Source organism: Micrasema longulum, unplaced genomic scaffold, assembly GCF_059751315.1.
Source record: "Micrasema longulum isolate JH-2025_06_02 unplaced genomic scaffold, ASM5975131v1 h1tg002775l, whole genome shotgun sequence".
In the NCBI taxonomy this organism is placed as follows: Eukaryota; Metazoa; Arthropoda; class Insecta; order Trichoptera; family Brachycentridae; genus Micrasema; species Micrasema longulum.
In genome coordinates this window covers 144796-156699 of record NW_028279901.1, presented here as the reverse complement: position 1 = coordinate 156699, position 11904 = coordinate 144796, and the positions used below count along the sequence as shown (strand labels likewise).

The following is an 11904-nucleotide window of genomic DNA, read 5'->3' as shown; positions in this document are numbered from 1 at the left end:
AAAAATGTGATTAAGATCTCCAATACCCCCACATTCGCAGGCATTGGAGTCTCAAATTTTAATTTTAAAAAGATGGGACGGATTGCAACAGAACAAAACTGATACGGTCTACGGATAGATCTGATACGGCAAAAAGTTACAATCCTAGACCTATTGAGTTTACACGCGCTATTGTACCAAGGTTTGGAGGGAATATCAGGCTGGATATTACTATAAAAAATTCCCTTTGACAATTTAGAAAAATCCACTCCACTTTCCAAGCATCGAAATTAACTACTCTAATCAAATTAGAAATATCTGAGAAATCCGCCCGGTCGTATTTTAAATTACCAACTTCAGATCCCCACCTTGCAAGAGAATCCGCTCTTTCATTACCTGATATTCCAATGTGGCTTGGAATCCAAGCGAAAACAATATTTTTGGCGCATTGATATAATTTAAAAAGAGAAGCAAAAATATTACAAATGATAATTGAAAAGTTAGAACTGAATGGGGATGACTGAAGTAATTTTAAGCAGCTGAGTGAATCAGTAAAAATAAGGGACTGCGAATAGTTCATTATTTCAATATGGATTAAAGATTCCAGAATTGCTATGCATTCAGCATTAAAATTAGAAAGTAAAGAAGGGAGTTTAAAAATACCAAATAAATTGTCTTGTTCACAAAGAAAGGAAGCGCCAACGCCATTATTTGATTTCAAACCATCGGTAAATACATACTTGTGATTGGGCCACTTACAGTTAATAATTTCTGAAAATTCAATATTAATAGAAGAAATCGATTTGTGAGTGGTTTGAAATTTTGAAAAGCCAAGATCGAGATGAATTTCAACGTTTGAGAAAAAACTGAAATATGGAGAAGAATAAAGTGCTAAAGTATGATATCTAAAAATCTTAGTAGTAAAATAGGAAAAACGCTCGTGACTAATCGAAAGAGCAGGGTGATTTTTGTTTCGCCAAAGAGGAGAATTATTGCAAATGGAATGAAGATATTGGACAGAACAGGATGATTTTGAAAACGGATGCGTTAATACTCCGTAATATTTTTATTTCTATTGTTTTCAATTCAATTTCAGTTTCAAAAGCAAATTTTATAAAAAATATGCAAACAGGGTGTTGCTGATGTTTTTCAAATTTTATTTTTTATTTTTTGTTAAAAATATGAATTAAATTAGTTATATATTAAATAACTATCAGCAACACGTCACGTGTTTTGAAAAAAATATTTATTAAAAAGAAGAAATTCGTCAATCCACATTTTTTCATTTTTAAAACGTGGTTTGAAATTTTCGACTTTAATATTCTTTTTTCAGAAACCTGCTGTTTCAATTTTTAACATTATTTTTTTCATATACCTTATTATTAAAATCTTTTATAAAATGTATGTGAGGAACGCCCTTAATAAATTATATCCATATAATAATATAGGTAACATATTTACAGCTTATCACCATTTATAAATATAGTCCTTAAAATATAGCTTGATTAAAATGACAGCTGTCAAACTAATGTCACTAGTTGTGGAAATTATTGATTACTGATCATGATCGGCACATGTGCCGATCAATCGATTTTATCAGTTTTTTCGTGCAAACATGAGACTTTGTTTCCGAAAATTGATATAAAAATGCAAAAACAAGTCTATGATAGTGTGTTTAAGACAATTATTTACTAAAAAATAAGACATTAAATACTTTTTTTCATGAAAGGGAACAAATGAATTTTTTTTTGATCGATTTACGTTTATCAATTTGTCTATCTTTACCATTTTTGCAAAATGGCGTAACTTTGCAAGAACGTCGTTAATAATTAGGTTTGTTTTTTTTTTAGTTTTAAAGCTGATTTTATATAATTATGTTGATTTATCTGTCAAGCATTGTATCAAAAAAATTAATTAACATGCCAGATTTTTCGTGTGTCAATATAAATCACTCCTTAGACGTTACTACAAAGTTATGTCCTCATTTTTGCTGACAACTGTCATTCTAATCAAGCTATATTTTAAGGACTATGGATATTTACATAGAATTTTCAATACATGTTTATTGGGTGGGAACAGGAGAAGTCGGTTAGGAAATCAGGAGAACATCAAATGGCAGAGTCCCGTATATGGATTCTGAAGAGGTGAGAACCATTGCAGCAGTGCCCAATGCGCATTTTCCATATGGAGGATGTCTCAAAAAATCGAAACGTTCCAACAATTTATTTATTGTGAATTTAATTTTATTTATTTATTATTAGTTAATTTGAAAAGGCTCATTTCAATATATCCTATATATTCAGCATTCCATGTACACTCTCTAGTTGGAGCTTATGGTGTCCATAAAGAGCCCACAGTCCTCTCTGTCGGCTGTCACCTCAGCTGTGCACCCGAGTCAGATTCGCGTCCCGTAGTTCTGACATGAACCATAAACCACTTACGAATAGTCCGTTGTGGAGGACGTTGAGAACTTGATGGCTTGTAAAATATTTTTTAACAGAAACAAAATACAAACTCTAATTTTTTACTTTTGGGTCCAGGTTCCTTTGTCTATGTTAATTTACATTTCTGCCGATATTGGGAGCAATCTACCGAATTCAATGGAAATTCTACCGATTTTTAAACATTTTAATTATTTTAACATAACGGCAGTCATCTCCTCTCCACGGTGAACGGCTTGAACTGTTAGCGTGGTAAAATCCCAGAGAAACGAAAAATCAGGCTGGCAATGTGAAATAGGTCCTTTCGTTGAAAATTAAAAAAAACTAAACTTTTTCTTAAATAACGGATTCTTAAAAAACAAAATTATTATTTTCAATAGTTTTGGCAGCATAGCGCTCGTCACATGTAACAGTTTAGTTATTTTTAGTGAAGCTGTTGCTAGCTAATATCTAATTTACCGATTTATTCTTCAAAATTTACCGAATTATTCTTTAGAATCTACCTATTTTCGCTTGATGGATGTACGCAGCACTGGTATTCGGTTTTCTATGCAATTCTATGGTGATTCTGTGATGATAGTTAAGTCGTTAAGTGTTTACTTTTTATTTTTAATACTCATAACAAATTATGCCAAATAGTGAGCTCAAACAGTTGTCCTAAAAAATAATCTGCGGGTGAAAAATGATTTAAAGGAATATCGAAAAAAATATTTATTACTCTATTTTCGCTAATCGCTGTTTATCATAAAAATAAATTGACAGTATCTATTTTGTAGTAGGTTATTTTTCTACTACCGATGATGGATTCAAATATTGATAACTATAAAAACGATTTCAACGAATATGAAAATTCGTCTGATAATCCATTTAACGATGAAAATGAAAAACAGCATTTCCACTCTATTTTGGCAGCCTTCAAATATTACAAGTATGTGCTTAGAATTAATTTTACAATTTCGTCGTGATCGTAAAACAACGACGGATATGCAAAAAGTGCTACATTGGCTTTCTTTTACATTCGATCTCGAAAAGGTTATTATATAAAGGCTTTGGAATACCAGGTTTCAAAAAAAATGTATGAAACAACTAACCCAAGTATCAAATGATATACTTTCGAACTTATCAAGTTGTGACATCAAACATTTATTTAAACCGCTCTCATGTTAAGTTGAAGAAAATCACACCCGCCGTTACTCTACGATCGTGACGATCTGTTTCATTAGAATTTCCTTCAGATGTATATTTAAATATTTGATTATCAGATATGCATAAGGAAGTCTATGTTAATTTAATTGATAAGCACGCGCATCTTATGGAGATAATATATATATATAGGGATACTGAGTCAGATAAAACGGTAACGCAAATATCTAAACACGCCTTATCTCCATAAGATGTGCGTCCTTATCAATTAAATTAACATAGACCTCCTTTTGCATATCTGATAATCAAATATATATATATATTTCCATGTTTGTCACTGTACCGATCCTCTGTAAGGCGATCTTTCCATGTCCAGAACGGCCGCCATGCAGAGAATATCGCGGAGAGAAGAGTTCGCGGCCATGCTGCCCGAGCGCCACCGGCGCTGGCTCTCGCGTTACTCGCTCGGCCTGCAGCGCGCGCGCGCCGCCGTCCTGCGCAACCACGACCTCATCTGCTCGCTGGTGGAGGACGCCGCCGCCATCTTCGAGAACGTTCCCCGCCAAGACCTCGCGGCCGATTTCCGCGCGGACGACCCCACGCCGAAGCAGAACGACATAGATAAGGTCCGAGTCCCCCCTGCGTCCCCTCCCCATGTACCCGGCGTTGGCTAATGCGAGACGATGCGCAGGTGCAGCACGTGCTGAAGCAGGTGGTGCGTGACTGGAGCGCGGCGGGCGAGGAGGAGCGCCGCCAGTGCTACTCGCCGCTGCTGGCGGCCATCGAGGCCGAGTTCCCCGCGCCGGCGGCAGTCAGCGTGCTGGTCCCCGGCGCCGGGCTGGGCCGCCTGGCCTTCGAGATCGCCATCAGAGGCTTCACCTGCCAGGGAAACGAGTTCTCCTTCTTTATGCTCTTCGCCAGTAACTTCGTGTTGAACAAGTGTCACGAGGTAGGTTAGCTAAAATTGCATAGATAAGGGGATGAAGCGATATCGGATATTTGAATTTTCCAAAAGTGCATTGCAGGTTAACAAGCACAGTATCCATCCGTGGGCGCACCAGTTCGTGAACAACCTGTCGAGTGAGGAGCAGCTGCGCGCGGTGCACTTCCCCGACACGAGTCCGGCTGCGCTGCACGGCCGAGCGTTCTCTATGGTGGCCGGGGACTTTGTGGAGGTGAGTGATATACGTGTTTGATGTTGCACCTTCTCATATGTGGCTGCTACTGATACTCTTACTGTCACTGTGTACTGTTGCAGGTTTACACCACAGAAAATGAATGGGATTGTGTGGCGACATGCTTTTTCATAGACTGCGCTCCCAATGTTATAGACTTCATAGAGACCATCTACAAAATCCTCAAGCCGGGGGGAATTTGGGTCAACATTGGTCCTCTCCTCTATCACTACTGGTAAGATATTATGTACTCGGATACCAAAAATTTTATACCAGCTTATCACTTTTTCCCAATATTCTTCCTGGTTTGTTAATATTGCTTCTTATATTTAATTCATCATTAGTATATTATAATTAATAGCTTGCTAAAATCGGCATGTGGTCCTGTGGTAGTATCGCAGTCTCACGGATCTGAGGTCTGAGTTTCAAACCCCGCTCTACCACAACTTGATTCTCATTTTTCTAGCACAGGATGACTTTTAGAAAATGAAATATTTTTGTAAATGATAACGTGAATATTTTTCATAAAAATAAATATGTAGGTACAATTTCAATAATATATTTGCACTCCATTTACCGATACTATTTATCTCTTCACACAGTGGTGTGTCTTTAAATTTAACAATCTTTCCCGTCATTCCATCCTTTGAATTCTTTCGCTAAAGAACGCATCGACCGAGCGTGTACCAATCACATTTTCGGGAAGGCTTTTCCATCGCTCCACAACTCAGTTTGTCAGGAAATCTTCGTGTAGTTAGTGTGTAATCTTAATGAATGCCCTCCGAGATTGTTATTATTCATATTGAGCATTGATTTTAACTCGGTTACATTATATTGCTCTGTTAAGATTTTGAATGTTTCAGTCGAGTCACCACGATGTTTCTGCTCTTCCAGTGTACTTAAACCAAGTTTTCTCAAATAGTCATCGTATGTTTTTTTATTTTCTCGGCAAAGCACCCAAATTTGAGTGATACCTGCCTTAGTTTACCAAAGTTATTGTTGCTATAGTTATTAACGAAAGAGTTGACAATATTTAAGGCGCGGATCACAAGTAAACTACATTATAGAACAAGGCTGAACAAAAAAATGTTAATGAAAAATAATTTTAATACACATAATTTTAATTTCATTATTAATTTAGTTTGTAAAAATATATAATCGCGTATTAAACGTTTTTTCTGTATTTTTTCAAACGTTTGACTATTACACTATTGACCATAGGACAGTTCAGGTAAAGAAAATGCTGAACACTAAATAGAATAGATAGACCCAATAAGCAAGTGTCTATAAAAAATAGCAGCACCACCCTTTCCGTCAAAGCGATCGTCTCTTAGACAAGTAAAACCAGGGAATGAGAACCAGGTTTCAGAAGGTATACCAATATCAATGTTGTGAGAATGAATTAAAAGACTTATGTCATCTCTATTGGATACTGCACTACGACAGTTCCATTGGAGGATCGAAAGAGAATTAATCTGTGTTATCTGTCTATTATATTCTAGGCAGGTGAGGCTAATGGCCTTATTAGGTCTATTGCAATTAAAGCACTTAGGATGCCTCCCCCCACAGTTAAAACATTTCTCGGAAGATCAGCAATCACTTTTTGTGTGACCAAATTTACAGCATCAAAAGCACTGTACAGTTTGGTAGAAATATGTTTCAACAATAAAATAATTATAATACAAGTAAACGTTTAATGCGAGTTCCTGACCTTCGAATGTTACTACCACTGATCTTGAAAGCTTCCACACTACGGTTTACCCGGTCTTGTCTTTTTTAGTTGTCTCCGTACTTTAATACGCGACCGATATGAGGGTAGGCATATTGATAGCGGAAACAAGATCTTTGTCAGAAATGTCAGCAGAAATTCCTCTGACTAGCCCCATTTAAGAAACATGCGAGTGGATAAAGGCCCTTTAAAGGCTACTAGACATTACAAAAATATTTCTGAAGAAAGAGTTCACTGCAGGTGCATTAATAAATTCCATCGATATTCTGTACTGTCCCTCGGCCTAAACTGACCTGTTGATTATATTGGGAACCTTTCTTGAAAACAAACATTTGCCAAACTCCATGGGGAAGATAGGTTTGCTCTCTTCACAACGTTGTATAATCACATTGAAAGGACCTCAAGAACTTTGGGGATAAAAATATTCCTTAAGACCCAAAGACGGGGGGGTTATGGGGAGACGTAGTTTCATTTGACTTATTTTCAGACGATAGTGGAATATCAGTAACCATGGCATGGTCCATTTTTCTTGTTTTTATATAAACATATATCCGGGGTCCGAGGGCGAGGAGGCATAATGTCCCCCTCCATATTCAAATAATTGTAAAGAACGAAACGATCCCTAAGTTATTAATAAAATAATCAGAAAAATATTATAAAATAAACAGAAAAGAAACGCAAAGATATTTGTGGCAACCCTGCCAGCAAACAGTAAGTAGTAAACTAAACAGAAAAAATAATAATATTGAAAAGATTTTACCTGAATGTTATTGTTGTATGATTCCCTTAGCACTCGATATGTCCACTCTCTAGCACTGAACACTCGGGAATGCGTAATATATTTAAATCCTTATAGAAACTACAATTTGAATTGCTGTCTCTGGACTTTGCCCAACAACTCCATGTCTTTCTTAAAATAGGTACTCCAGATTCGGCAGCCATACTCAAACAGATTGTTGATGGTTGGAATAAGCTGCCACAAGAGCTGATCTCAATGTGTAGTCTCAATGGGTTCAAAAATGAACTAGATTTGTTTGGGAAAAGTTAAAGTGCGCCAACAACTAACTTTAGTTTAAATAGATTTAAGCATATCAGCTTTAAGCTGCTCGCTTATAATCAATAATAATAATATGTTTCATAAATTTTGCAAAAAACGGGTTGTGGGTAATGTGGGAGAATGTTTTCCTTATTAGGTATAGAAGGGAATTTCTACATTTGACAATTGTGATATATGTGATTAGATCACAAGTTATCATAACTCTGAGATATTGTGAATTCACTGCTTATATTTGGTGTCCATCCACAGTATATCTTAAGTTGGGATTTTTGGGCCAATGTATAGAATGGTGGATTTCTCAAGCTTCAACCTTTACCAATACAATATAGGACAATACTCTGGGGAACTTAGATATATATTTTTTTAATACTTATCTCTTCAATCCGTGCTTCATGTCTGAGGATGGTGATTACGCCTGACTCCAGGCATGGCTCGTCTGTGGACAGTCTCCCTCCATCCGGAACGGTCTTGTGCTCTTCTATAGGCATTCGTCAGTGATGATTCTGATAACTCAGTGACTGTGCCGCTCCATCTTGTCGGTTGACGTCCACGCGACCTTGTCCCTTCGACACTTCCCAGGAGAATAGTTTTCTCCAAACTATCAGTCTCCCTTGGAAATGTGCCCAAAGACCTGCAGGATTCTTTTCTCGCACATGGATATCAGTCTTTCTCCAGTCTTCGTCCAGTTCCTGGAGAATAGATGCATTCGTACGTCTGGCCGTCCACGGAATCCGCAGCACTCGCCGCCAACACCACATCTCGAAAGCTTCGATTTTTTTCTTTTCAGATTTTCTCAGTGTCCAACACTCCACACCGTACATGAACACTGAGAAAACCAAGGCCTTCACCAGTCTCTTTTTGGTGTTAATGGTTATACTGCGGTTCTTCCAGATCTTCACCAGCCGACTCATAGCACTTTTGGCAATACCAACACGTCGCCGTATTTCACCTTCACACCCACCGCCATCGCTGATGAGAGAACCTAGATAAATGAAATTGTTGACTCTTTCTAAGTTGCGCAGTAAGGATAATAGCGCTACTTTATTAGCTCGATCAATGATCATAAGCTTAGTTTTGCTCATATTCATTGAGAGTCCCAGATCTGAACTAGCACTTAATACTTATATGCGTTCATATATATTTGTAGGTTGTTGGGGGTTGGAGTTCCTACCCCAGATAGAGATTGACAGATTGTTTAATGCGTATTTATTCCATGGCCAATAAGGTACAGCACTTGGTTGTGTAGCGCGAGCGTAGTGGCAACGATGGGTTGAAAAGACTGCACTTGAACCACATGCTGGAACTGTGTGACGTCGTCGAACTGGACTGACTGGCGTTGCGTCCTGTGGTCTCTTTATATACCACATTCCTTTTTAGTTCATTTCTTCATGGTAGGGACGATGAGAATGTACAGCAAAACGATGATCCCGATTTCATGTCCAATACTGATAGAGTTGCATTAAATGTGATATTGGATTCTACAGAAAATGATGACATTGCTTTCTTCGGTCTTCACACTATTTCAGGTGAAACGCTTTAGCACACGTGTGTCATCGATTATGGACTATGAACCCCACAGATTCGATGGATAAGACACGATGGTAAAACCTTTTACCAGAGAACGTTTGAAGAAGTAAAATATCACTAAATACATGAATTTCCTAATTTTTTTTTAAATTGAAAATTATGGTCATTTAAATCCAAAAGTTCCCACCCAATAAACATGTATTTAAAATTTGATGTAAATATGTAGTTATAAATGGTGTTAAGTTGTAAATAAGTTATATATTATGTAAAGTGTATGTAATATTACATACTAACACACTAACTTGTATGTACAGTACTAACGCATGTGTAAATATTTAAATAAGTCAATCTCAAACTTGACACTGGCTAGAACACCCCAGATAGGGGTGAAAAATGCCAAAAAAAAACTAAGAAGAAATCCAAAAGTTATAACAAATGAGATGTCTTATGAAAACATGGTCATGTACGGGATTATTTACAACTAAAAGTGGCTATAGTTTAGCATATAAATTAGTCACTGAGGAGACATTTTTTTATCAATCAAAAAATTACTATATAAGTATTTAAAAAAGTATTTTATATTATAGAGATAAATAATAATGTAACAAGATTGAATTACTTTCATTTTCTGTCTCCAATTAACAAGTAAAACAGTCTAAAGCACAAGCTGTCAAAAATGTGTTGCGATGATAGAGTAGATGCACACTGGTATAACGCAATGATCACTTTTAAATGTTCATTTATGTATGAACTTTATTTACTTTGTAAAGTTTTATGAACCGACTGCCACGAAATATAAAAAGTGGCAAACCCTTATAGCGAGTGGTAAAACGTACTACCAAAGACCGTTAAGGGGTTAAGGGCCGTTTTCTGGTTCATATAGAATTTGCTGCTTGCTTACTACCCGATCGATAACTTTTATTTGCAGTGATACCGACACGGACGGGAGTATAGAACCACCATTCGACGTGTTGTGTGATATTATTAAGGAAGTAGGATTCACCATAGAGGTATGTTTTATCAACCATTTAAACTAATATTATGTTCTCGGCATTATTGAGAATATACCGTTAAAACTTTCTTTTTTGTATCACTTGAATGCCTTTTAATTAAGTCATCAGTAAATTTTCTTATTATATTTTATTTATTTATTAAAATACAACAGCCATTGTAAAAAAAAAAAAGATATTTACAAATAAACCAAAATTGTAGGCCAATTATAGTTTTCTATATATAAGTATTTACAATGCAAAGAAAAAGAAATAAGAAAAAAAGCTTCGTACCCGTGAAAAGCCACTCCGTATAACTCCACTTGTAAAAAATAAAATATAAAACATATTAAATAATAAATATTTTACTAGCCTTTATCACAATAGACCTACACAGTTTGCAGTGATGTTAGGAGCTTATTTAGCACTGACCCCCACCATCTTTCGGCCGGCATACTTAACGTCATATACCGATATACTGTCTAATGGTAGTTTTCTTTCATTGTCAGTACATTTTATTATACTAGCCTTTTTTACAATAGGACCCACTCAGGTCGCAATGGCGTTAGGAGCTTATTTAGCACTGAGCATCATGTTCCCGGCTGGCATTACGGCCGACTTAAAAGTCAATTGTCGTATACCGATATACTGTCTAATGGTAGTTATCTTTCATTGTCAGTACACCTGTGTGTGTTTATTTAAGGTATTCATTATTTCTTTCTACTTTTGGAGTGATTGATGGCTGAAACTTTGTTTGTTTTCATATTTATAAACATTCAGTTTTGTTTCAATATACTCATTGATTTATAATAGGTTTGTTATGAACAGAAAAAAAAAATCATTAAGCGATCTATTGTCAGATTGCCGTATGTCCTGCCAAATTGTTTCGAGGCTTATCCCATATCCGGCCCACAACACAAACGTTTGAACACTATTCACTGCAAATAAGAGTTCCTGTATGTGTATAGATTAGATATTTTATAATTCACAAAAGTTTATACGAGTATAATTAAAAAATTCAACTAAAACTTGATCTAAACAATAATCAATGAAATATCACCCCAGTAGAGAGATGAAGAATAATTAAAGGTTACCACTTGTCCAATTTTTATTTTAAATATTATTATTTGTTATTTGACTAATCTAGGAGTAATAAACCAAATAAAATAATTGAATATTTTCAGAAATCACAAACTGGAGTGAAAACGAAATACTTCAGCAACCCGTGTTCTATGCTTCAACACGAGTATGACTCTGTTTTCCTCTTGTGTCGTAAGCCAGGGCAAGTCCCGAGTAATGTGACCTAATACTTTACTGACTTCCGACAAATGTAAATACTATATTTCACCACCTGTATCTGTTACTTTTTAAATTATATTTTTGTAATAAAAAAACTTTTTAGCAGTTTTTCATCTGTATTTTTATAGTACCTACTCCAATATTCCATCTGATAATTCCATTGCACAAATTCAACCGTCTGAATTACATAAATCCTCATCAGAGGGGATTAAGGCAAATAAGAAGTGCCTACCAATGTTAGAATTCCCCTTGGAAGTTAAGTACTGACAGTATATAAAACATATTAATGACAATCTAATAAATTTATTCAATTATTGCGATGATCTACAATTGCGATTATAAGAATACCGACCGACCAGCGTGTCAAGCTGTGCAACAAGTCATTGTAGATAATATATTTTGCGCATTCACTGTGTATTTTATTTGCTTCAAATGCCATCACTTGCAATAATAAGGTAACAGGCACTACTTTTAGCAAATATAAGTAAAGGTGCCATCCTAGGAATTGCTCGATTAATATTTCAAAAGCTTTATATAACACAACAGAGATTAAGATTGGCTGGCT

The 11904-nt window shown here is 36.0% G+C and overlaps 1 protein-coding gene across 1 annotated transcript; it reads left to right on the top strand.

Annotated features, from left to right (window-relative positions):
* Nucleotides 1-2980: 2980 nt before the first annotated feature.
* On the top strand, nt 2981-11447 carry LOC148271603 (protein-L-histidine N-pros-methyltransferase CARNMT1). The gene is made up of 7 exons (XM_088241192.1): nt 2981-3348; nt 3940-4189; nt 4255-4512; nt 4589-4738; nt 4822-4973; nt 9980-10061; nt 11225-11447. The coding sequence occupies exons 1-7, from the start codon at nt 3218-3220 to the stop codon at nt 11345-11347; spliced, it is 1146 nt and encodes a 381-aa protein (XP_088097318.1). The 5' UTR covers nt 2981-3217; the 3' UTR covers nt 11348-11447.
* Nucleotides 11448-11904: the final 457 nt, after the last annotated feature.

Excerpts from the sequence above, each read along its gene's own strand:
- LOC148271603 (XM_088241192.1), top strand. The coding sequence starts at position 3,218 with ATGATGGATTCAAATATTGATAACTATAAAAACGATTTCAACGAATAT. Across the intron at positions 4,974-9,979 it reads CCTCTCCTCTATCACTACTG|TGATACCGACACGGACGGGA; the intron begins GTAAGATATTAT and ends TTTTATTTGCAG. Across the intron at positions 10,062-11,224 it reads AAGTAGGATTCACCATAGAG|AAATCACAAACTGGAGTGAA; the intron begins GTATGTTTTATC and ends GAATATTTTCAG.